The sequence below is a fragment of the Pseudopipra pipra genome, chromosome 3 (genome assembly GCF_036250125.1).
Source record: "Pseudopipra pipra isolate bDixPip1 chromosome 3, bDixPip1.hap1, whole genome shotgun sequence".
Taxonomy (NCBI): domain Eukaryota; kingdom Metazoa; phylum Chordata; class Aves; order Passeriformes; family Pipridae; genus Pseudopipra; species Pseudopipra pipra.
This window is the reverse complement of record NC_087551.1, coordinates 11,659,615-11,683,440: the sequence shown is the minus strand read 5'-3', so window position 1 is coordinate 11,683,440 and position 23,826 is coordinate 11,659,615. Positions and strand designations below refer to the sequence as shown.

Genomic DNA, 23,826 nt, shown 5'->3' with positions numbered 1-23,826 from the left:
ACTGAACTGGCCCGTGCACATGCCGTGACAGCTCTCCTGGAACACCTCCAGTTTCATCTGCCAGCCAAAACATAACGGAAAATTATCAAAAGGTTTTATTAGAATCTGAGTAATTCCAATTTGGAAAGTTTCCTAATACAGCTCGGGGTGCGTGGCCATGTAATGATGCTGTCACCTGTTCCTGCCTCTGCTGCTGGGCCTGGCTCCCTACACACAAGCTGTGCTGCACAGGGGGAGAGCGGAGGGACAATTGCTAGGAAGAGCAGAGCAATAAGTGGCATGTGCAGATTTCCCACCTTTCACCTCCACTGCTTGGCCAGACCTTACCAGGGGTAACAAATGCATGGCAAACACGAGCTTTTGCTTTGCAGCAAAAAAAATGTTTGCTGGGGGGGCTGTGGGGAGCATGGTTCAGGAAAGGACCAGCCAGGGCTTATTGCAGCAGCAATTAGGCTCACCGAGAGCCGAGACTTAACACATTGGAGGCCTAATCCTGCCTGAGCAGCATCTGCAAACCTTTTATTTGGGCTGTGCCATGCTGGCACTGGATGCTTGCAATCTTTTTTTTTTTTCCTCTGCCTGCGTGCAGATGGCCTGGCTCTTCGCCTTGTGCTGGGTCCAGTGCAGTGCTGTGAGAGCAAGCATGTCACCACCACGACTGCTACAAGGGGAGACACTATAGTTCCAGCCCTGTGCAGGGTGCGGACAACTCTCCTGGTAGTGCCTTGTAGGCTCCCAGCTGCCACTACACCACATGCTGTGAAGGGGGAGCCAAGGGAACAGCTGCTGGCCCAAGGCACTTTTTCTTGTGCTGGGAAGTAACTGTGGGGGTGCACACAGTGGTGGATGACAGTGACTGCCCAGGTTCAGTTCCTGGTGGCAAGGCAATCCTGGGGACAATCCTTAGAGTAGGTAGTCACTTGCCTCTTAGCTGCCTGTGCTAAACCTGGCAGGGAAGTGCTCCATATGTCACTGTGGTTGGAGCTGCAACAGGAGTAGGGCAGCATATTCTTGTTGTTGCTTCAGATTTGACCCATGCTGGGGTTACTGGCAGCCAAACCCGGCCATAGCTCTTGCCAGTGCTGGTTCAGGCCTGGCCCGGTCATGACAGTGCAACAGAAGAAACCTTGATTTAAGGCAGTGGCTGCCACTTGCACACATCTCCACTGCTGCAGTGGGGTTGCCTATATGAGACCCAGGAGCAGTCTTGGTGACCACATCAGGGCCTGGCTGTCATGAGTGTCCCTCTGTGAGGGGCCCTGGGGGTCCCTCAGCCACAAATGCTGGGCTTGTTCAGGTGAGAGATCCTTCCCATGTGGCTCAGGCAAAAGGAGTCAATAAATTCAAAGTCAGTGTTCAGAAGCCAGAGCTGCCGCAATCTCACCTCAGTTCATCTGGGCTGCCACCTGCCCTGGCACATGCAGATTTTTTCACTGCACAAACTAGCCAGGGACTTACAGGATCTGCCAAACCAATCATGGAAGAAGGGACGAGGAAAGGGGAAAAGAAACAAAGTGCATCTCTTGGCTTGGAAGCTGACTGTCAGGCATGCACGTCTAGGGGTTGCAAGGAGGTGCCCCCTTGATGGACCCAGAACAGAGAAGGCTGCAGGGCTGCCTTTGCAGAAGCATGTTCATGGTGACACTTCTTAGAAGTATTCATTTCTAACTGGCATTTTGTTTTTCCGGATCCTCTCAAATCGCTGGCCGGATTTTCAGGGAGGTTAGGAAGTGAGTACGAACGTTTTGTAAGCGCTCCCTCGTGTGGAGAGGGGCGGTGGGCCACAGGAACGCCTAAAGGCTGGCTGCAGCCCTAGAGGCAGCTGAAGACTCACTTCTTCCCCTTATTCCCATAGACCCCTGTCTAGCTGTGAGGCGACACACAGGGGTGTCTGGATCCACAGTTAAAGAATCCTACGGGGTTTGCATTTCTTTACTCACGGCTTGTATCACCAGCAGACACTGTGTATAACAAGCAGCATCTTACCCAGAGCAAGCTGGATTCTGGCTGAGGGCACAGGCACTGATCAGAGGCTCTGACTTTCTCTCCAGACTGCTCCAGGTATAGGCCAACTGTGTCCTGGGGTGTATCAGGCACAGCATCACCAGCTGGTCGAGGGAGGTGATTGTCTTGTTGTACTCTGCACTGGTGCGGCCTCACCTCGAGGGCTGTGTGCAGTTTTGGTCACCACAATATAGGAAAGATATTAAAGCTATTAGAGAGCACCCAAAGGAGGGCTACGAAGACTGTGAAGGTTCTAGAGGGGAAGCCATAAGAGGAAGGCTGAGGTCACTTGGTCTGTTCAGCCTGAAGATGAGGAGACTGAGGAGAAACCTCATTGCAATCTGCAGTTTCCTCACAAGGGAAGGCAGAGCGGCAGGCACTGATCTTTTCTCTGTGGTGACCAGTGACAGGACCCGAGGGAATGGTTGTGCATCTGTGTCAGGGGAGGTTTAGGTTGGATATTAGGAAAAGGTTTTCCACCCAGAGGGTGGTTGGGTGCTGAAACAGGCTTCACAGGAAGTGGTTCCAGTACTAAGCCTGAGAGAGTTCAAGGAGTGTTTGGACAATGCTCTCAGGCATTCTCTGTAATTACTGGGGTTGTCCTGTGCACGGGCAGAAACAGGACTTTGATGATCTTGATGTGTCCCTTCCAACTCAGGATATTCTACGATTCTATGATTTCCAAGGTTAGTTCAGCACTAGCACCAATACAATGCATTCTTCTATGATATCCAAGGTTAGTTCAGCACTAGCACCAATACAAGTGCATTCTTCTAAGCCAAAGGCACGTATTCAGCCCACAACGTCTCACGAGGCTCGCACTGCCGAGGGCACCCTGCTCTGCCCTGAGTGCCAATTCCCTCCAACTCCACACTGCTGTGAGACTCGCGGGAGCGGCGGAGCAGCAAAAGCCTCGCCCGCCTTTTTGGCCCCATTCCCCCTTTCTCCCACCTCCCGCGGGGCGGGCGGCTGCAGACCTGCTGGAGCCTGGGGAGGACGGGGCCAGCGTCACGGAGTGTCGCTGCCACGGACACGGCTCGGAGAAGGTGTAGGAGCGAAGCCGCTCGGGCGCGCTACCCAGCTCTCACCCTCCAGAGCCGCTCTGCGCCGCCGCTCTGTGGCCTCAGCGGGGCGGGCGGTCGCCGGGCTCCGCCCCGGCCCGCCCCCGGCTCCGTGCCCGCGGCGCGATGGCGGTGGCGGTGCTGCGGCCGCTGGACGCGCCGCCGGCCGAGCTGGCTCCGGCCACGGCGCTGCTGCTGGCGCCGCCGGCGCTGTGCGCGGCGCTGCGCGGGCGGGGCGGCTCTCTGGTGCTGGCGGTGCGGCCGGCGGGGCGCGGCGGGGCGCAGCCCGTGCTGCTGAGCGCCGTGGCGCTGGAGGCGGGCGGGCGGCGCGGCGCGGAGCTGTGGCTGCGCGGGGCGCTGCTGCGGCGGCTGGGGCTGGCGGCGGGCCGGCGGGTGGCCGTGTGGCCCGTGCGGCGCCCTCCGGCGCTCGCCTGGGTGCTGCTGGGGGCGGCGGGGCGGGCGGGGCGGCCGGCGGGCGGCGCGGTGCTGGCGCGGCGGGGCGAGGCGCTGCCGGGGCCGGGCCCGGGGCCGGGCCCGCTGGTGCTGGAGGCGCGCCCGGCGCTCCAGGGGTTGCTGGGCAGCGGGACGCGCACTGCCCTCGCGCCCCCGCCGCCGCCCGCCCCGCCGGGCACCGCCCGCGGCCGCGCCCCCGCCGCGCCGCCCCTCGTCTCCCGCTTCGCCGCCACCGCCGCCGCCGGCCCGCGGCTGCGGGCGGTGCCCGGCGGGGCGGGCGGTGGCGGCGGGGCCGAGGTATGGGTGAGCCGGCGCGGGCTGCTGGCGCTGGGGCTGTTCCAGGGCGAGTGGGTGCGGGTGGGCGCCGAGGGGGCGGCCCGCGAGCACCTGGCGGCGCTGCTGGCCCGGCCGCCGCCCTGGGAGTACCCGCGGGCCGCCCGCCGCTGCCCGGCCGACGGCGCCGCCCTGCTGGACCCCGCCCTGGCCTTCAACCTGGGCTGTGACCCCGCTGTTGCCGCCCACCTTCGCCTGCAGGTGAGCCGGGGCCGGGCACCCCGGGGAGCGGGCCGGCGGCAGCGGGGCTCACGCTTCGGCCCGTCCCCTCTGCAGAGGTACGAAAGGACCGGCGCGGCGGATGGGAAGGGCAGCCGGTCTGTGCTTTCCGTGCCTCCTTTCGCCAAAGAGCTGCACCTAGAGATCATCTGCTCGCCGGCCTACTGCGCCCAGGGAGGCTACAGCCGCGTGCTCTACAGGCACTTCGAAACGCCCCGGTGAGCTCTGTGGGGTGGACACGTGTGTCTGCTCGTGGGGCATACTCATGAGATACACTCTTGCTGTGTGTTTGTGGCACCCAGATCTGACACACACTGATGATGTGCATCATCAGCATCCTCAGTGCAGGTGCTGTGTAGTTTTAGGATATCACCTTGAACTATCTTCTAATGAGTATGTTCCACTTGCATGCAACACCTCTTGTCCTGTCCTTCGGAAGTCATCTTCAAGTATCCTCGTGATCTGCCATCCAGTGACAAGGGCTTGCAAGTGCTGCCCACAAACCTCCATTCTGGGCCATGTTTGTAATCTCGGTTCTCAGCTTTGAATGGAGTAGTCAGGAAGCTGGATATGTTGCCATCTTCTCTCCTGACACCTGCACACAAGTGTCATTTGTTTGGCTGTCAAAGCTATCTGTTGGAATTATACCCAGCTGTTCCATGGATAAGGAGGATGTTTTGTCTGGATGAGACACTCTAAGGATGTTCATCTTCTATACCATTCCCAGAAGGCTCCCCTTAGTAGTCTGGGTGTGCCTGCTCTCATCCAGTGTATGCCAAATCTTTCAGTGGCTATTGATAGCTTTATTTACAGGCAAGGAGTGAGTAGGTATGAATTGGTACATTCTTTTCTGTAAAAAGACGTGTGATACAGGGCAGGGAAGACACACAACCAGAAGGATTTACTCTCTTTCACCAGTGAAACTCTGGGTTTTTTTGTAGGCTGGCCCAGGAAGGAGACATCCTGTGTGTTCCAACATTTGGAAATACTGAATTTATAGAAGCAAATGCAGACAAGTTCCTAAGGTAGGTGTCAACAAACTGTGGCTCTACTACATGATACCAGAAGAGCAAAGATACTTTTCCACTATTGACTCTCTTGAGACAGTTTATTCCATTCTGATCTGTCCCTGGAGTTGAGTGTTTATCTGTCTCTTAATTTACAGGGAAGAGGGAAGTGTTTTCGTTGGATTATGGAGGGCTGCAGCTAAGAGTGTTAGCTCACTCGTGAAGGGAAGAAAGGAGAAAAAGTGGTAGAGAAACTGATGGGGATAAAGAGTGAAGAGGAAGAGGTGGCCTGAGGACAGTCAGTGCCTCATAAAAGAAAGCTAAGTGGAAGCCGGGCAAACATCAAAATGTGAATATAAGCCCTTGGAGTTCACGTTAGAATAACTTTCTGTTTGCCACCAGTTCTGCCTTTCTTGGTTTTGCTCATATGGTTTTGAAATGGTTCTGTGCTAAATGGGAGAAGGTCACCTTTGCATCAGAGTAGAGGTGCTCAAAGTGACATTTGGCCGATGTTAATGTAAATGCTTCAGCTGTGTCCCTGAGGGAACTAGCACAGTTAACTGAGGCGTGCAGTGCAAGGAATTGCCTTGGACCATTCATGCAGGATGCACCAGAGTCATGTTGCAATACTGCTCAGTTCCAGTCCAGGGCAGGATGCTTGTGAGGCTCTCACGGTATTTGGGTGAGTCCTAGACTGTGGCCTGCAGAGAAGACTTTCATAAGCTGTAAGATTTTATATGCTGCAGATGAATATGTGGAGTTGTGATGAAGAAAGTGATGGCAGAAAAGAGAATGTCTTGAGCTCTTAGGTAGATGCAATAAGGTTAGTACAGCTGTACTTGTGCACTGAAGCCACCAGCAGAAGATGTATTTGTTGACAGTACTGTTGGTCTGTCTGGCCAGATCCCAGCAGGATCCATAAGGTATCCTTGTGGGTTCTGTGAGAAGGGCAGAGTATCTCTGCTTACCTGTTCTTTTCAGCTGTCTTTTTCTTGACAACTGTACTGTTCTTGCCTTCAAGATCTTCACTCAGCAATTTAAACTGCTTGTTTTTTCCCTTAGGTGGCCAGAGCTTTATTTCAAAGTGAAGAAGATTTTAGGCATGGTGGAAGGCGAGCACTCTGAGGGTTACCTGGTGGACACCCAGAACACTTCTCTTTATCTGGTAAGATATCAGGAAGTAGAGAGCAGGGAGGGTGTACAGGAAATAAGGAGGTTGAGACTGCACTATGGATGATGAATGTACCTGGGGAGGCTTATGTCTCCTGCCATTGAAAAATGGCATTTCAGGACAGACTTTGTCGCTTGGTACCTGTCTTTACTTGGGTGATGTTCCACAGAGTGCTATTTTTCCTTTCTCACAGGTGGGTTCAACAAACAACGCTGTCCCATCTGCCCCAGCCTATAGCAGCCATGAGTTTTGGAGCAGTTTGTCTCCTGCTGGACTTTCTGATGTTGTGAAGCAGCTCTGTGATGCTCTTCGTCCTCACCTAAACAGTCGGTGAGTTAGAATTCCTTCTAATGAGCCCTGGAAGAGGTGGGACTGTGGTCAGTTTTCCCTGGTCACTGGGAAAACTCCCTGTCTGTTACAGGGTAAGTGCTCTGAGCAGCAGCACCAGCGTTCTCCTCTCGGGGCCAAGCGGCAGCGGGAAACTGATGGCTGTCAGAGCTGCGTGTAGCTGCCTCAACCTCCACATCTTCAAGGTAATTCCTCCCGTGGCCAGTTGATGGGTGGATTTACAACATACAAAGAGTTACGGAAATGTTCTTTAAGTCAGACATACCAACACCCTTGCTGCAGCCATGACACGAGCCTACCCAGGAGCTGCTTTCATGCGTACACGCAGACAAAAGGAGTCTTATGCAGCTTATGCATAAGCTTATGCATAAGCTTATGCAGCTCGAGCATAAGCACAAAGAGATGTTTCCTCTGGAGTGTACCCTGCAGTGCTCCAGAATCAGTAATTTAGAGATTTTTTTTGTCCAGGGCGTGCATTTGTACCTTTCTTCACTGACTGTTGCTATTGTTGCTGTCAGGCTGATGTACTTTACAAGTACTGCCATACGCAGTTGTGTTTCAGCAGACTGATATCCTGTCGTTTGACAGGGCGTTGAGCTGAAACTGTACCCTAGCGGGTGGCAGGAACTAAAATATACTGGGATTGGAGAATTGGGATTGAAGTGGAGATGTGATGAGAGCAGGAATTGCACTGGCATTGGGTGTTTGTTTTCAATTGTCCCTGCATAGATTGGCCAAAATGCATGTTGGAAAGTGAGGCACAGATGATGCTGAGATCTTTTTTATCTGGGTGGGAAGGCTAGAAAAGCAGCCATTGGTAAAAGCAGCCCTTGGTTTCGTGTCAGCATGTGTGCCAGACCTGGTTCAAAATCTCTCAGCCTGTACATGAGCTGCCCTGTAACTGTGTTCACACTGACCACCCTCCCCCCACCCCTGCCAAGAGCAAAAAAGCCCCCAAATTTTCCATAGCAGTGCTTGGCTTCTGAAAGGGGAATGACATCAAAATGAGGTTTCTTTAGTAAGAAAGAATCAGACAAGATAAGGAAATGTTGCATCTGCTGTGGAGGTACATGAGGGACACTGTGCCACAACACGAGGCTACTGCACAGATTGTATTGAGATGGCCATGAGAAAAATTAATGGAAGACAAAACAGATGAACAGCAGGGGAAGGGCAGTTGCTGAAAACAAGGAGCATTCTTCAAGGGGCACAAAGCTGTATCTGGTTAGATTGAAGGATCAAATTAGCACACTCTGGGATGACTTCACTACTTGCGAAGAGTATATGCAGTTTTTGCAACAAGAAGTCCTGTTCTGTAAACCTGTAAACTTGTTCTGTAAACTTGACCAACACAGTCTACCTGCGTTTTGAAAATGCTCTTTGGGAAATTGAGGAGTGGAGAGATCTGAGTGCTTTAAAGGTTGGGAGCAGGATGGGAGTATTTGGTGAGTCTTCACAATCAGAAGCAGAGTTCTGCAGGCATCTGCACTGAGAGGTCAGAAGTGGCTTGGGAAAGGGGGTGAATAGTAATGTGATGGTTTGTTGATAACTAAGTTATTAACAAGTTATTAAAGATAAGAGAAAAGGAAGATAGACTGTCCTTGTACTAGAGGAGAACTTTAATGAGACAAAGTGACTGAGCAGTGAAGTGACAGGTAAAATTCCCTGTAATTGGTTTTATATAGAAAATTATATATTTCAAGCTGACTGTCAGTATCAAGAATTTGGGTTTATGTCAATGGCTTAATGAAAACTCGTGCTCTCCTCTCCATATATGTCAAAAATCAGATCACATTTTAGGAAACAAACTTGAGAGTAGGTACTGTTGCTGTGCAGATCCATGTCTTGCCACAGCTTGAGTATCATGCACAGTTCTGATGTCCTCATTCACAAAAGCATAAAACTGAACTGGAAAAATTCAGAGAAAGACACTGTGGAAGATCAGGGGTCTACACCAATTTCTGTGTGGTGAAAAGCTGAATAAGCCCTTCAGCTTGAAAAATAAAGAATTTAGGGAGAGTTTGATAGAGGTTTCTACAAGACCTTTTTGAAAGAGTTTTTTTACAAGATCTTGAGCAGTCAGCAGAGAGTGGAAAGTTTTCACTTTTCTCTGTGCTAGCATGAGGCCTGGGGCTGTCAGATGAAGTTAGTGGGTACAGGCAAGCTAAAGGAGATAGTTCTTTGTGTAGGTAAGAGTAACTGGAGGAGAAGTCTACTGTTACAAAACCACATCTGGCTGGGAAAATCCCTTTTGGAGGGAATGGTAGGTGCCTGGAAGACTACTTAGGGGAGAGGATTATATGTGATCTTACTCCTAAGCAGCCCCATGTGGTGATGCTTGGAGACAAAATAGTGGGCTAAATGGACTCTTGGTCTGAACCAGTACAGCCCTTCCCATGTTCTTACAGCTGTGGCTGTACTGGGTAAGCTCCACGGCCAAAATGAAGTCTAGCACGTGTCTCTGTCCAGCAGTGGAAGTTCTGGGAACCAAGACATGTTAAAAATGGTATTTTCCTTCTGCACGCCTCTTTTGTTCACTCTGACAGTTTGGGAATATCTCACAAATACTTTAATTTCCTTGAATCTGTAGAGTTATGTTTGCAAAAGTAAGAGGATTGGAAGTCACATGGTGACTTTTCTAGGAGAGTTTCTGAAATGATGTGGAAGAGGAGGAAAGATGGAAAGAATAGAGCTGGAAGGTTGCTTTTTTTTGTGGAAGGAAATTGTAGGCTTGCTCCTTTATTTTGGTGGCTATTTTTAGAGTAAACTCACAGAAAACAAGCTAAGCACTTTGAATTTTTGGGTTTTCTTCTTCTATTTAGAAGTTAGGTCCTGTTAAGTTGACATTACTCGTTTACTGTTCTTTTCTATCCAAGTAAAGCTGTAACAGCTGGTCAGTGGAGGAGGTGGATACAGCCTTGGCCTGCTGCTGTGCAGCTCATCTGGACATGTTCCTAAGCTCTGACTTTTCTGCAGATGTGCCATAGCTCTTGGGATCCAGTACAAGATTGCAGAGATTTCATAGTACCTTCAGATCCATGTGTAGGATGTGTTTGGGAGCACTCTGTCACTGCCCTGTCCTGTCAGATGGCCTCAGGTTCTAGTGGGATGTGTGTGCAAGGCAACAACTCTGGTTTTGGCCTTGTGTGCCTGCTTTTAAAGACTAACACACTTACTATTGAAGCTAGAGGTATTTGCTGTCCATTTTATTCTCCTATCCCAGCTTTTACATTCTCCCCTCCCTTTCTCACTGACTGCAATGCTTATGCTACCATTCTGCCTGCTCTTCCCTTTCTCTGACTGTTCGGTCTGCTGTCCTACCAGGACACAGTAATTCTTCCCCACTCTAATCTCTACCACTTGTTGATCAACAGTTTTTTGTCCTTTCTCTCTGCCTTTCTGTACTTGCATAGAGATACTGCTGCCATATGGCCTGCCACGACCCTAACTCCTGGGTTTTTTCTATAGTATGTGGAGCACAGGAGTTCCTCTGCTCTATGTCCCTGTCCTTACCCTTTATGTCTGCTCTTGAGCTGTTCTCCCTGCTCCAAGCATCCTTTTTGGGGATGTGGCTCAGGGAATCCCAGAGATGGTTTGGCTCTCTCTGCACAACCTGGCAGCACCAGGAGGCAGCAGTGCCTGTTTCCAGCAGTGTTCAGGCTGCTGTTCAAGGCTCACCAGTCACCTCTCTGCTTGCATGACTTCATCAAGTGTTTGCTTTGTAAACAGTGTCTGGGCTTCTAGCCACCTATAACTTCCCCTGACACATACCCTCACCTTCTACCTCCCTCTTGCACTTTGAGCCTGTGCATCACGTGTTGAACAGTTTCCTGAGTCTCTTTCTCTACTCTTTGCACTGTTCCTCCAAGACACCTGTCTTCCACAGCTCTCCCATCCCTTCCAGCTAAGGTTGCTGAGCCGTGACATCCACCATATTGATTTCTCTGCTCCCTTTGCCTCACCTTTTTCAGATAAGACCCTCCTGTCCACCCCACCTCTTGCAGAAAAGCAAGAAACAGCCATTTATCCATGCCAGAGAGTCCTGAATGTGTCTATTTTCAATATGACCTGAATGTCCCTCTGGGAAATATCCACTTAGATCTCCTTTGACTGTGAATTGCCCATGGAAGGCTTTGTGGCAGTGAACATTATCCTTGGTCCTCCAGCTGTCCATGTTGCAACTTCTGCAGGCTGTGTTGTGTGGTCTGTCTCACAGGTCGATTGCGTTAGTTTGTGCAGTGATACCAGTGCAGCCACAGAAGAGAAAGTACAGATGGCCTTCACCCAGGCCCAGCAGTACCATCCGTGTGTGCTCCTGCTGAAAGACATCGAGGTGCTTGGCAGAGACCGAGATGGGCTGAGAGAGGATGCCAGGGTCATTGCTACTCTGAGGCAGCTGCTCCTGGACAGAGACCCAGCACTGAGGTATGGACCCTGCATGTTTGCTGTGGGCATCTGAGGTAGTTGTTTGCTTCTGCCATTCCTAGGGCAGCAGTCACTGTTACCTCAAGGTAACTGATTGCTAACGTATCCTGTTTTATTTTTAATCCAGCGGAGTCTTTCCCAGACTCGTTTTGTTTACTTCAGAAGTCCCTTGTTTTTCCAGCTTAATGGCAGAGGCAGTCAGGAAGCTTTGTTGTCTGAAGCTGGTTCCTGAGTTGCTCAGATGAGCAAACCATGCGTGTTTGCTGTGGGACATGCCAAGGGTATCAGGGACCCCAGAAGGGAGCTGGAGCAGGAGAATCTTGAGACTGATGACAAGTAGCAGGGTGGCAGACATCAAGTGAAGAAATAAGATGTCACTTGAAGGGCCTTGACTTGGAGACAGAGCTCACAAAGCAGTTTGAGGGCAAGCTGGAGGAGAGTGGCTGCAACACACTTCAGCCAGTGTGTGTGTATTTCTTGGAAAAAGGCCTAGCCATTGGACAGTGAGTTGGCATACATGATGGCAGTGTAACAGGGAAGCTTCCACAGAGCTGAGACCATACACTGTCCCCCTTTTCTCAACAGCCATCCTGTCCTGGTGATTGGCACAACCTGCAAGCCCCAGGATGTTCCTACAGACTTGCAGAGTGCTTTCCTTCATGAGGTGAAAATTGAAGCCCCTTCAGAAGAGCAGAGGAGGTTGATGCTGAGCATGCTGACTGCTAGTCTGTCTCTGGGCAAAGAAGTGAGCCTATCCAAGCTGGCCCGTAGGACTGCCGTGAGTGAAACCACAGCAGCATGTGGAGATGGGCAGGCTGGGAGCGCTGGGCCCATATCCCACACCTGGCCTTGGAGAAAGGGGCTAATTCCCACAGCCCAGTCAGCTTTTTCAGTGGTTAATCCTGGTCCTCAGACATCAGCTTTAAGTGCAGATTTCTAGAGCCTAAGGACTCCATACCATTTGCAGAGGTGCTGTCTGATGTTCAGCTCGGCTACAAGACAGAGCTAATAGAAAAAAAAAGAAGCTAGAGCCTTTAACCAGGGCACAGAGGTTCAAAGAACATCTCTGCAAAGAATTTTTCCCCATACACCTTTTATGGCCTAGATGGAGCTGTGGTTCAGCAGTGGCTGAACTGATGGTCTTTGTTTCTGCATTCACAGGGCTTTGTGCTGGGAGATTTCTGTGCCTTGTTGTCCCACAGCAGCCGAGCTGCTTGTACCCGCATCCAAGCCTTGAGGTAGCACAGACAAGAGGGCAGGAGGTGGGGGAGGGCAGGGGCTGCAACCAGCCCGATAATGCCAGGAGTGGGGCAGAGCCTGAGTCCTTCCCTTTTCTTTCCCCAGTTTTCCAGGCGGACTGAGTGAAGAAGTGGAGAGAGATTTTTGCGCTGCTGGGTTCCCAGTGCTTGAGGAGGATTTTAGTGTTGCGCTGGACCAGCTGCATGACACCCATTCACAGGCAGTGGGAGCCCCGAAGGTAGGATACTGGGGCACAGGAAGTGGGTTGGTTCTGCAGAAGCTGTTGGCTCAAGGTGGCTGTGCAGTGGCATGTTGCTTCCTGCTGTGTCTTTCCATGTATTCCCCCAGCTTTGAATGGGAAACAGTCCCCTCTGGGCTTTCCCCCACTAGTGCTTTTGGCTCTTGGCTTTGAATTTGGCAGGGAAGGCCTTGCCATACTAATTGCAGACCACTCAGTTGGCTGGTGCCGTAGGGGTTCTAGCTGTGCAGCTCAGCCTTGCAAGAGGCAAAGGCAGCTGCAGGCCGGCTGCCTTGCTGAGGTCTCCCCAGCCACCTGGCCTCTGGGAACTGAGAGGCTGTGGCACAGGCCGGGGGGGGAGTTTTTCCACATGTGAAAAGCCATCCCTAGCCTTGGATGTTGCTTGGACTGGCATGGGCTTTTCTGACAGCCAAGCAGTTTGAAGAGTTTGGAAGTTCTTCAGGTAAAGTGACATGGAGAATCTGAGAAAACCAGCAGAGTCAGCTTCTCAGGAGGGGTGTGATCCACTTCTGGCTGCTTGGCACCCAGGGAAACAGCATTTGGGGTGACAGTTTTTGCTGGGTAATGTGGTATTAGGACCAAGAAAAGTGATCAGAACCTCTTTTCCACACCCATGAGTTCAAACAACTGAGCTCTGCACAGGACAGGAAACCTTGGCCTTGGAGCAGTTATTGTGACATCTTCCCCAAATGCCCACTTGCAGTCTGCCCTAACAAGAAAACACCTTGCTGATGTCATCGTCCAGGAGCTACTCCAGCACTTAATTAATGCATAAATTTACTAGAAACTGAAGTGAGCTCTGATTTGAGGTGTTTGCCAAGTTCGCTGTGAGACAAATAACCATAATTCACACAGCAGTGAGCTGTGTGAATGGGAGCTAATTTTGTTTGTATTTTACATTCCTTTATCGATTTCTTAATAATTGGTTGCAGTTCAGAAAGCCCATTATCAGACCTGGATACTCTCAACATACATTGCCTTCAGTTCCCTGCTTGCATTTCCTGGTTATTCACATATTTGTTTGCAGTTAAAGCTTGAGCCTTCTAGAGAACACTAATTCCAAACCTCCAGTTGCTAGCAGTGTCTGCAACATGTCCTAGACTTACAGCATGCTCCCTTGAAAACAACCTTGCTGCAGTTTTCCAGCTCCTGTGCTGATGTCTGTAGAGCTCTTTCTAGCGAGGCAGTATAAGAAAGAATGCAGAGGAGAGGGCAGCTCTTCCATTCATTGGCACTGCAGAAGGAGTGCCTGTGACCTTTTGCTTTAAAAGGTTTCTTTTCTGGAAATCTTTGTTTTGTTTAACCTGATTTTCCTGGTGGATTTGTTGGACAGCTAGAGAAATAGCATGAGATAACATAATCTCAAATAGCAAAGGAAGGAGTTCCAAATTGGCTGAGGGGGAAAGAATTTTGCCCTAGCCTATTTTTAAACTCCCCATTTGCGCTGGCAGCTGTTCCCCACCCAGCCAGCAGCTGGCAGGAGGTGTTCTGGGGCTTTGCTTTCTCTGCACGTTCCCAGGAGAGCTGCTCTGCCTCTCAGGAGGATGTGCCATGCAGACTGTGGCATTCCAGCTATTTCTAAAGCCGTGAGCAGAGCAGCAGTATCCTCCAGGATTGTTTTGCTCAGCACAAAATAACCAAAGTGGCATGGCTTACCCGTCTCAGGTTTGCTGTCTTTCTTCTATTTGCCATGACCCTTGCGTGTCTGCAGCTGACCCTATCCCTATCTATTTCTTGTCAGCATACATGGACTTTGCTCTTGCATCTCCCCTTTCCAAAGCAGCGAGTGTTCCGTAACTGTCCTACAGGATGCTTGTCTCTCACATCCTCATTTACATCACAGAAGTCCTGGCAGCCCAGATTCTGCCACTCTGGAAGGTGTGAAGCCCTTGCACACTCATTGCCTTGGTGGGCAAGATGCTGACAAGGATTCTCCCTCTCTTGGCAGATCCCCTCAGTGTCCTGGCAGGATGTTGGTGGGCTACAAGAGGTGAAGAAGGAGATACTGGACACTATCCAGTTGCCTCTGGAGCACCCAGAGCTGCTGTCGCTGGGTCTGTGCCGCTCTGGTCTGCTGCTGTATGGGCCTCCAGGGACAGGGAAGACCTTGCTGGCAAAAGCTGTGGCAACAACATGCACCATGACGTTCCTTAGGTGAAGAGCGAGGGGGGTCACACAATAGGACTGACTTTTCCTGGCAGGGGATGGGCATCCTCTAACTGGCTCCCTCTTCTCTCTGCCCCACAGCGTGAAAGGGCCAGAGCTCATCAACATGTATGTCGGGCAAAGCGAAGAGAATGTGCGCAATGGTAAGGATATACATTCTGCTTCTGCATATGGGAAGACTGGGCTCTTCTGTAGTGCTGAAGGGAAGGACGTAGTGCTTAAACCCCTCTTCTCAACTCCCACCCACAGCTCTCAGCCAGGGCATGTACCCAACTGTCTCCTACACCCAGTCCATTCCCTGCCTTGCTGCTGTTTGCCCTCCTGCTCTCTGCTCCTGTTGCTCTTGTCCCTGGTGTTCCCAACGGGACAGAAGCCTCTCAGAGACACAGCTGAGCCTCGGGGCCCATCCTTCTGGGTGCTGCCTGTCCCTGCTCTACTGAGCCACTCAGGCAGAAGCAGTTGTTGGTGGTGAGAGTGGGCATCAGGTTTCCATCCATAACTCTTCCCTGCTGGGAGAGTAGCAGGTCCTGTTGCTGTTGACTGCTCCTCCAGGTCTTTTTCACCTTTTGTGCTGTCTCCTTCCAGTGTTTGCCAGAGCCAGGGCAGCTGCTCCCTGCATTATCTTCTTTGATGAACTGGATTCCCTGGCCCCCAGTCGTGGGCGAAGCGGAGATTCAGGGGGTGTCATGGATAGGTAAGTGAGCATCATGTGTCCTTGGGAGAGCGGCAAACCTGCCTCAGCTGCGGGGCAGAGTCCATCCCACCTCTCTTTCTCTACTTTTTCCCCTCCCAGCTCCCTTAAGGGAGCATGGCCTGTTTCCTCTCTCTGAACATTAGTACTGCTGTTTGCATTGCTTTAGGTTCCCAATTGCCCAATCTTGTTGTGCAAACATTTGGTTAAGACAGTCTCCTCCATCTGCTTTTGTGGCTGCCAAGTGCTCCCTTTGGTCTCTCCACAGTCATCCTTCACACCCCTGCTGTGCTCTCCTCCTATTAACTCCTGTTTCAGTGCACTGGGAAACCTTTCAGCTGCTTCTGGTAGAAGCAAAGTATATACAGCTTAGAGATATACCCAGAAATAGGGTTATTTCCCCCAAGCCTCTTCTGGTGAGCTGGTAGTCCCCATCCAGTCTTTCTCTTTATCCATGAGGGGTTCTGCAGAATTTTCCAGTGACATCATGTGCTCCTGGCATCCAGTTTCACACACACATAAGACCAGCTCTGGAATGGACTGGGTGTGGTGCTCATTGATCCCAGAACCTGGTGGAGATATCCCTGTGCCAGGAGGCCTGTGTAGCACTGGAATACCGTGTTTGACAGACCAGTTTAAGCCCCATGGCTGCAGAACTAGATCTACAACATGTGCTGTTCACTGACCTGAGGATTGGAAGTGTTCAAAGCCAGGTTGGATGGGGCCCTGAGCAACCTGGTCTAGTGCAAGGTGTCCCTGCCTGTGGTAGGGGGATTGGAACTAGTTGATCTTTAGGGTCCCTTCCAACCCAAAGCATTCAGTGATTCAGTGACTGTTTGGCAGCATAGCTGGCCTGCCAGCATGTCCCTGGCATGGACTGCTGGGCAGCTAGACTTGCTGGGCAGTACCACATTGCAAGGACAGCTAGAACTGACCAGCACATATGAGTGGGAAACTTCAGCCACAACCATACAAGCCTGTCTGTGTGTGGTCTGTGTTGCCAATGTTAGATAGCAAGTATAAGCTCGTGTGGCCATACTGAAAGGGTTCAGAGCTGAGCACAGACCTGAAGGACTGTCTGGGTACCAGGGATTTGGACTCACTATGCAATGAACCCACATGCTTGCTGTCAGAGAATTCTGGATAGCTTTGTCAGGGTTCTTTAGGGAGGAGAAATAGAAGCTGAAGTCCAAGAAATGGACCTGCCAGTGGACTCGCTTCTTCCTCTTTGCCTTGGTGGCTGAGGAAGACAGTAGGTGACTTGCCAAGGCCTAGTTGTGAGCATCCTGTCTTGCTCCCTGCAGAGTTGTCTCACAGCTCCTGGCAGAGCTTGATGGCCTTCACTCCACCAGAGATGTGTTTGTCATTGGAGCCACGAACAGGCCTGACCTCCTGGACCCAGCTCTGCTCCGGCCAGGCAGGTATGTCACATCCTACCCAGCCTTGCTCCAGGGTAGTTTCCCAGAGCTCTTCAGGCAGGGATGAGCTGGATGGACTGTGTCCCCACCATGCTCCTTCCCCAGAGATTGTTCCTAAAGGTCCCTGGCCCTGGCTTATGAGGGAGATAGGAAGCCAAGAGGAGGCCAGTGCCTGTGGCTGTAGCAGCAGCACAAGATACCACAGCCTGTTCTCCCCACCACTCTGGCTTACTGCCCTAACAGCACAGCAGGGCAATAAGGGACCTGCTGTGGCACCAGACTGATGGAGGAATTGGTCCCCTTGGCCTGTTCTGCAGAATCGCCCCCCAGGTGGTCTTCAAGCCTGTGTCTTGCCCATCTTGGGGCAGAACTGTGTATCAGCTGTTGTTGGACCCTATGTGGTTCCTGTCAGCCCATTTCTCCAGCCTGCCCCTGTCCTTCTGGAGAGCAGCCCTGCTCTCCAGCACATTGACTGCTTCTCCCCAGGCTTTGTATCATCCATGAACTTGGCAGCAAAAGGAGCTGTCTCAGGGCCACCCTTCAGTTCCTGGTGCATTGGGCTGAACACAAGGCAGGTTTGCCTCGGCCTGTTCTTGATTGTCCTCTCTTGTCTGACAGGTTTGACAAGCTGGTCTATGTGGGCATAAACGAAGACCGGGAGTCGCAGCTGCAGGTGCTGAGTGCCGTCACCAGGAAGTGAGTGACCCTGTGCTCTCCCAGCAGGCTTCCACAACCCTCCAATGGGTCACAGCCTTCCTGGGGTTGATGCTTAGTGTTCTCCAGCTTGGCTTCATGTCAGAGCTCTGGGCAGCACTTGCGGTCACTGACCCACAGCCAGCAGGTAGGAGAAGAGAATAGAGCAACTTCCAGAAGCAGAATTAGGACTGGTTTTCCTACAAGATGGGAGCAGCTCAGCCTGGCTGTCCAAGTGGAGTGGTTAGTAGAGTTTTCCAGCCACTGTGCCCATATCCTCTTCTTGAGGAGTTCAGCCAAATCTGAACAGTGCTCTGAGACTGCAGTGCAGCTGCATGGCAGGAAGCTCCCGTTTGCATCCTGCAAGAATTCCCCTGCTGTTTTGCAGATCCAAGGGTGAAGGCAGCTCCATTCATCACACTACCTCTCTTCCTGTGATGCTCAGGGGTGTTCAGCATGTGCTCCATGTGTCTTTCCAATCTCTGATTGTGTGGGATCTTGTTGAGCAGCAGGGTTTGGCTGCTTCCTCAGCTGCTCTGAGCTCTTGAGAGCATTTCTTAAGGGAAAAGAGGCAAGCCCTGCATTCAAGTACAGAGGTACCACCCACCACAGCTTGGTGAGTGGCTGTGACTCTGCCTCTGCAGGGACTCTGTCATGGATAGCTGTGATTGCTGCTGCCTGTTAAGTTAGTAGGAGAGGCAAGAGTGACTCTGCCTCTGCAGGGACTCTGTCATGGATAGCTGTGATTGCTGCTGCCTGTTAAGTTAGTAGGAGAGGCAAGAGTGTGGGCTGGTGGTGAGGAGCTTGTCACACCATGTGTCTTGGCAGCTGTGCCCACTGTCAGTGTGCTGGTCATGCTGAAGGAGGCTTGCTGTCTGCAGCATGGCTCTGATGGGATGGTTTGGTGTTACAGTGGTTTGTACTGTCTGTAATTAAACATGTTCTTACGCAGCCCTGGCTGTAGGCTGTTCCCAGGCATGCAGAGCACTTAATTTATCTAAGTGAGAAGTCAAGCACCAAGTGCATAAACAGATGGTGTTCTAGAGAGTTCATCCTGCACCATGGCTCCAAGACTGCTCCATGCATCCTTTGTGCTTCCTAACAGGTACCCACAACCAGAGAGGCCCAGACAAATTTTGGGTGCCTCATCCTTGGAAGTGTTCAAGGCCAGGATGGATGGGGCTGGTAGCAACCTCATTTAGTGGAAGGTGTCTCTGCCCATGATGGGGGGGTTGGAACCAGACGATCTTTAAGGTCCCTTCCAACCTAGACAGATCATGCTGTGCTGTGATGCTGTGATTCAAAGTTGCCTTTGGTTCTGCAGAGAAGACCTTGCTGCAGGGAAATTTCTGAGAGGTGACTATGTTGAAAAAAACCAATAAACTTTGATTTTTTTTTTAATACTTTTTTTTTTAAGCATGCAGATCACAGTCCAGAAGCAGCTAAACATGAGTACTCTGATTCTTCCTGCCCAGTCACACTGGCTGTCACAGCTTTCCTGGTCTGTTTTTTATGTGGCTTTTACACCTGCATTTTTCTCTCTTGGCAGGTTTAAACTGGATCCATCTGTGAATCTCACCACCATCCTAGAAAAATGCCCAGCTCAGCTGACAGGAGCTGACATCTACGCACTGTGCTCAGACGCCATGATGTGCGCTGTCAAACGCAAGGTGGAATGGATTGAGGAAGGTAGGAGCCCTGCCCTTATTTGTTCCACGTGTTGGAGCAGCCCAGCGCAGGGGCAGAGCGGAGAGTTACCACTGCTGTGTGAGGGCTGTGTGAGAAGGCCTTCGTCAGCTTTGGAACCACAATGCTGGGCTCTGGGTTACTGGCTGGCAGGCAGTTTCTACAGATGTGGTCATCACCTCCAGTGGTTGGCCTCAGGGGGAAGGAGTGAGACAGGTTTTCATTGCAGTCTCTGGTGGCTGGAGAGTGGGGCTGTTGGATCTTGCCAGCCACCCCTGCATTTGTCTCTCAGCCCTTTCCTGTTCTTTCTCTTATGCAGGGCTGGATACTGAGAGCTCTGCTCTGATCCTGACCATGGAAGACTTTCTGCAGGCTGCTGCGAGGTTGCAGCCATCAGTCTCTGAGCAGGAGCTGCTCAGGTACAGACTCATCCAGCAGAAGTTTGCAGCCTGCTAATGCTCAGCAAAGCTGGGACTGGAGGAGTGATGAGAACAGGCCCAAAAAGGCACCCACATGCTCTTCTCTGATGCCTCCTGGGCCCCCTTCTTTTGAGCTTGGGTGGAAATAGTGGCTGTGCAGTTTCCTGAGCCAAAGCCTGATGGAAATGCTGCACTGCTCAGCCAGGAGGGTGGTGGGTCCCTCACATCTGGTGCAGCACATGGTGGCTGCTGGGAGCATGGATGACTTCCTCCTGGGGAGGAAGCTGAATCCCACGGTTGTGGGCAACTGTAGGAGTCATCATGGGTGACAGGGCATTGGTAGGGGAGCAAGACTCAAACTGCATCCAGTTTGTCAGCAAAGCGCAGGGCTGGAGGCAGCTGCTTGTTGGAGTGTCAGCCCCTCCCCAGTGAGGGGTGCTGGCTGGAGGGCAGCAGCACACTGCTGCTCCAGCTGGCCTGGACTTAATGTAGTCTCTGAATAAAATACAGGGGTTTTAGCACTAGGTATTCACTGCCTGACCTCAAGTTGTTGCTTGCTGATGGTGGCTGTAGGCTTGGAAAGGTCCCTGCAAGCCCCTGGGTGGGCTGGGTGTTACACTGTCCTGCAGATAGAGTGGAGAGCACATCTGTGAGCTGGGCTGGGACCACTCTCGTTCCACTAGAATGGCTGGAGCTCATGGTAGATGAGGAGAGCTTCAGGGAATGGGGCTTGCTTTGCTGGGAGCTGAGCTCTGTCTGCAGAGGGAGCCTAGTGCTTCCTGGAGGTGCTGGCTGACAGGACATGAGGCAAGGGGGGCAAGTGGCAGCAAAGAAATTCCCAGTGGATAAGAGGAAAAACTTGTCACAGAGCGAGGGAGGGCTTCAGCCTTGGAAATACTCAAACCTTGGCTGGAGCTGCCCTGTCTGCACTAACTTGTGCTGAGCACCAGTTGGCCCAGACCCCCTGCAAGTCCTGTCTCACCTCCCTCTGCAGCCTCACAGCAGCTGCTGGCAGCAGTGTGTATGCCCAGCTTCCCAGCCTTTACCAAGGGTGCCAAACAAATGGCACTTGAGCTGTGTGTGGCCACCAGCTGGCCAGCAGCTGCCACCACCTGGTCCCTGCAGCTGCTGGTGCAGCCCCAGGGCAGCCTCATGCCCAGCCAGGGGCCCATGTGTGCCCCAGCCCAAGGGGTTGCTGGTGCCGGGCTTTGCCCCGCTGCTGTCAGCACTGAGCCTGCTGGCAGCTGGATCCGTGGGCCAAGGGGTGTGGCTGTGAAGGCCTGCTCCCCACTGAGCTCCTCCACAAAGGACTGGCTCCCTAGCAGCTTGTGGCATTCCACGTGTGAAGCTGCAGCTGGTGCATGCCTGGAGCCCTGTTGCTCCAGCTCTGGCAGCTTAGCGTGTTTGGGCAGAGCTGTCCCTGACCGCACTGCACTGTGCTACTGGATCTGAGCATCACATCTTCCCCAGGGTGAAAAGGAGGGAGCTGCAGCCACAGCAAAAGCACTGGTGGAGGCTCCAATGTGGGAGCCCCAGTGTGTGTGTGGGGGTGGTTACCCCCGGGATGGAGCTGAGGGGTGTCAAGCAAAGAAGTCAGCAACTGGTTGAGAGGTGCAGGGGAGAAAACAGGTTGCAGCACACTCCTGTGAGCAGTTCTGCAGTGGGCTCAGCAGGGATGTGTAACCACCTGGGAGCCAGTTCACCCTTGTCTCCACTTCAAGAGGACCCCCAAACCCCACACCACAGGCATGGCTGGCACCTGCATCTGGGGGCTTGGAGGTGAAACTGTACCTGCACCCACCCCATGCTTCCCCCAGGCTGTGGCTGTCCCCCTTGCCCCATACCCTGCCCGTACAGGGACACACGGACCATGATCTCCAGTAGCTCTCACAAGTGTTCTTAATTAAGGAGCGGCATCTCCCAGGCAGCTCTCAGCAATGTCCCCACCCCCTGCTCGTCCCCAGAGCTGCTCACAGCCCTCAGCCACCACAGTCCCATCTCCATGGCCCCCTCAGCCTGTCTTCTTCACGACGTGGATGAAGTAGCAGGGCACATGGGCCTGTCCCGGGGTGTAGGGCTGGAAGTCGCCCAGGACACTGTGCTGGCACTTCCCTTGGAAGGCACCTTTCAGCAGAGCTGTGAAGGCCTCCAGCCGGTGTGGGTAGTATGAGAGCCGAAACTTGCTGCAAGGAGGCAATGCTGGTGAGGCCCGGGGGCAGTGAGGCACAGTGCCAGCCACCCCCCCGTGCCAAGAGCCACCTCTGCAGCCCCTCTCACCTCAGCTCCGGGTCTGCCCCTGCCTCAGAGGGGGGGACCTGCACCGTGTAGTCCAGGGTCACCATGTGTGCCTTGTTGTTTACCAGCAGCACTGAGGTGGTGATGTCCTTGGTCAAGTCACTCTGGGAGACCACAGGAGGACTCAGTGACCCCCAGCCTGGGCAGTCCTGCTGCCTGCCCCACCCGGGGCCATGGGGCTGGGGCAGAAGGGATTGGGATGGGGCAGGGTCTGCCAGCCACCCACCTTGTAGTAGATGTTCTTGCCAGGCGGTGCACAGCCCGTGGCCAGGATGTGATCATAGTTGCGGTGGTCAATGACCAGGACACCCCCCGGCCGCACCATGCTGGCAATGTTCCTCAGGGCCAGCTTGTGGTCACTCTGGTCCCCTGGGGAGGAAATGGTGGTGTCTCCAGGCACTGGCTGTACCCCATGGCACAGCCCATAAGGCCCCATCTTACCCATGTAGACACACACATATACCCCTTCCCCTACCATCTCCCCCCAGTCTCAGGTTGGAGAACCGACAGCCCCACCCATGGCATCAGCTCAGGCACATTCTCACCTCACATGGGGAACCCACCACCCCACTTGTGGCACAAGTCTGGGTGTGCCTTCAGTCTTGCCAGAGCTGTGACATAAATGCACACACCTCCTCAACTGCCACCATGGAACCCAATGAGCCCACTCATGTCACAAACTGGGGCACGTTCTCAGCCTCCCTGGAGATGCACAATGACACAGCAGCTCCACTGTGTGTTATCCCCTGTCCTGCCAATGGCAGGAGTTAGGGCACATTCTCAGTCTGCAGGAGACGGTGTGCACACGTGCACAGGTACTCCCCCTCCCCTCCCTCCAACTCACCTTTGAAGTCAGGCAGGTGTGCAAAGGAGTTGCCGAGGCAGATGACTGCATCAAATCCGTCCCCTGGCTTCTCCAGGTCCTTCTCCAGTGTGAGCCAGTTGGCCTCCTCAATGACTGCAGCACAGGGAAATGGATGAGGGCAGGGACACGCAACAGCCTCCCCTGCCTGCAAGACCCCATCCCAGCACCACCTAGCCCTTCCCTGGCCCCTGCAGGTGCTGGATCTAGTCTGTGGCCAGCAGCCAGACAGGCAAGAACCATGGCTTGGGTTTGCCGAGCGGCTGGCACCAGCAGGTCCCTGCCTGTCCCTGCAACAAGGCCACCCGGCCAGCAGCAACCCCAGACGAGGGGCCTGAGCACTGCGAGGGGCCAGAGACACTACACGAGAGGGGCACAGGGCAAAGTCCCGTGCGCCGCGGTGGGGTGTCAGTGTCCCCACGCCTCTCCCAGTCCCTACAGTCCCCGCACCCCATCGGTCGAAGGGCTCCTCTTTGCGCCGCTCCCAGCGCTCCTTCAGCGCGTACTTGAGCATCTTGTCGCTGGCGTCGACGCTGGTCACCTGGAAGCCCTCCTCGAGCAGCATGATGGAGTCCACCCTGGGGACACGGCTGTCAGCAGGACCGAGCTGGGGGGGCCGGGAGGGCTTCAAGGGAGGGGGACACTGGGGATGGCCGAGGGCACCGAGGCCCCGGGTAACCCCGGGCAGCGGGGAGGGACACCCGGCAGGGCAGGCGGGCGCGGGGCGCGGTGCCTCACCCAGTGCCGCAGGCCACGTCGAGGACGGAGCGGCAGCGGTGCTGGCGGAGCAGCGCCAGGAGCCAGCTGCGGTACTCGGCCGTGCGGCTCCGCGTGTCCCCGATGTATAGCTGCCACACGCGGGCCGCCTGCCCGTCTGCGTACTGGTCCGGCAGCCCCTCCGCCGCCACCCCCAGCGACCGCGTCCGGTACACGCTGTCCACCATCCCGCCGACACGGACACCGACGCGGCCCCGGACACCGACGCGGCCCTCGCGGCCCCGCTGCGCCGCGAGACCCCACCCCCGCCCGCCCACCAATCGCCGCCGTGTCCGCCCCCGCCCGCCCGCCAATCGCCGC

General features: G+C 53.5%; 2 protein-coding genes across 5 annotated transcripts; one reads left to right on the top strand and one right to left on the bottom strand.

The window, feature by feature from the left end:
- The first annotated feature begins 3,176 nt into the window (after positions 1 to 3,176).
- On the top strand, positions 3,177 to 20,120 carry PEX6 (peroxisomal biogenesis factor 6). Of its 4 annotated transcripts, XM_064647794.1 has the most exons (19): positions 3,177 to 3,869; positions 3,942 to 4,052; positions 4,128 to 4,288; positions 5,012 to 5,095; positions 5,236 to 5,322; positions 6,140 to 6,242; positions 6,442 to 6,578; positions 6,670 to 6,781; positions 10,813 to 11,021; positions 11,607 to 11,799; positions 12,183 to 12,259; positions 12,366 to 12,498; positions 14,468 to 14,673; positions 14,767 to 14,828; positions 15,271 to 15,379; positions 16,681 to 16,797; positions 17,413 to 17,490; positions 19,037 to 19,176; positions 19,493 to 20,120. In XM_064647794.1, exons 1-19 carry the CDS (start codon positions 3,192 to 3,194, stop codon positions 19,627 to 19,629), a joined length of 2,934 nt encoding a protein of 977 aa, XP_064503864.1. In that variant the 5' UTR covers positions 3,177 to 3,191; the 3' UTR covers positions 19,630 to 20,120. The 4 variants fall into 4 exon arrangements, with proteins under 4 accessions (XP_064503864.1, XP_064503863.1, XP_064503865.1 ...); XM_064647793.1 differs by having other exon boundaries at positions 3,177 to 4,052; XM_064647795.1 differs by lacking the exon at positions 5,236 to 5,322 and having other exon boundaries at positions 3,177 to 4,052.
- Positions 20,121 to 21,468: 1,348 nt separating this feature from the next.
- Positions 21,469 to 23,804, bottom strand: GNMT (glycine N-methyltransferase). Its single transcript, XM_064647801.1, has 6 exons — positions 23,488 to 23,804; positions 23,200 to 23,327; positions 22,732 to 22,845; positions 22,114 to 22,256; positions 21,870 to 21,991; positions 21,469 to 21,775 (listed from the first exon to the last, which is right to left on the bottom strand). The coding sequence occupies exons 1-6, from the start codon at positions 23,691 to 23,693 to the stop codon at positions 21,604 to 21,606; spliced, it is 885 nt and encodes a 294-aa protein (XP_064503871.1). The 5' UTR covers positions 23,694 to 23,804; the 3' UTR covers positions 21,469 to 21,603.
- Between the last annotated feature and the right edge of the window lie 22 nt (positions 23,805 to 23,826).

Bases quoted from the DNA above. Each gene is read 5' to 3' on its own strand.
- PEX6 (XM_064647793.1), top strand. From the start codon at position 3,192: ATGGCGGTGGCGGTGCTGCGGCCGCTGGACGCGCCGCCGGCCGAGCTG. The intron at 4,289-5,011 runs GTGAGCTCTGTG...GTTTTTTTGTAG, and splicing joins AGGCACTTCGAAACGCCCCG to GCTGGCCCAGGAAGGAGACA. The intron at 14,674-14,766 runs GTGAAGAGCGAG...TCTGCCCCACAG, and splicing joins TGCACCATGACGTTCCTTAG to CGTGAAAGGGCCAGAGCTCA.
- GNMT (XM_064647801.1), bottom strand. From the start codon at position 23,693: ATGGTGGACAGCGTGTACCGGACGCGGTCGCTGGGGGTGGCGGCGGAG. The intron at 23,328-23,487 runs GTGAGGCACCGC...CCGTGTCCCCAG, and splicing joins GACGTGGCCTGCGGCACTGG to GGTGGACTCCATCATGCTGC. The intron at 21,776-21,869 runs GTGAGAGGGGCT...GCCTCCTTGCAG, and splicing joins GGGGCAGACCCGGAGCTGAG to CAAGTTTCGGCTCTCATACT.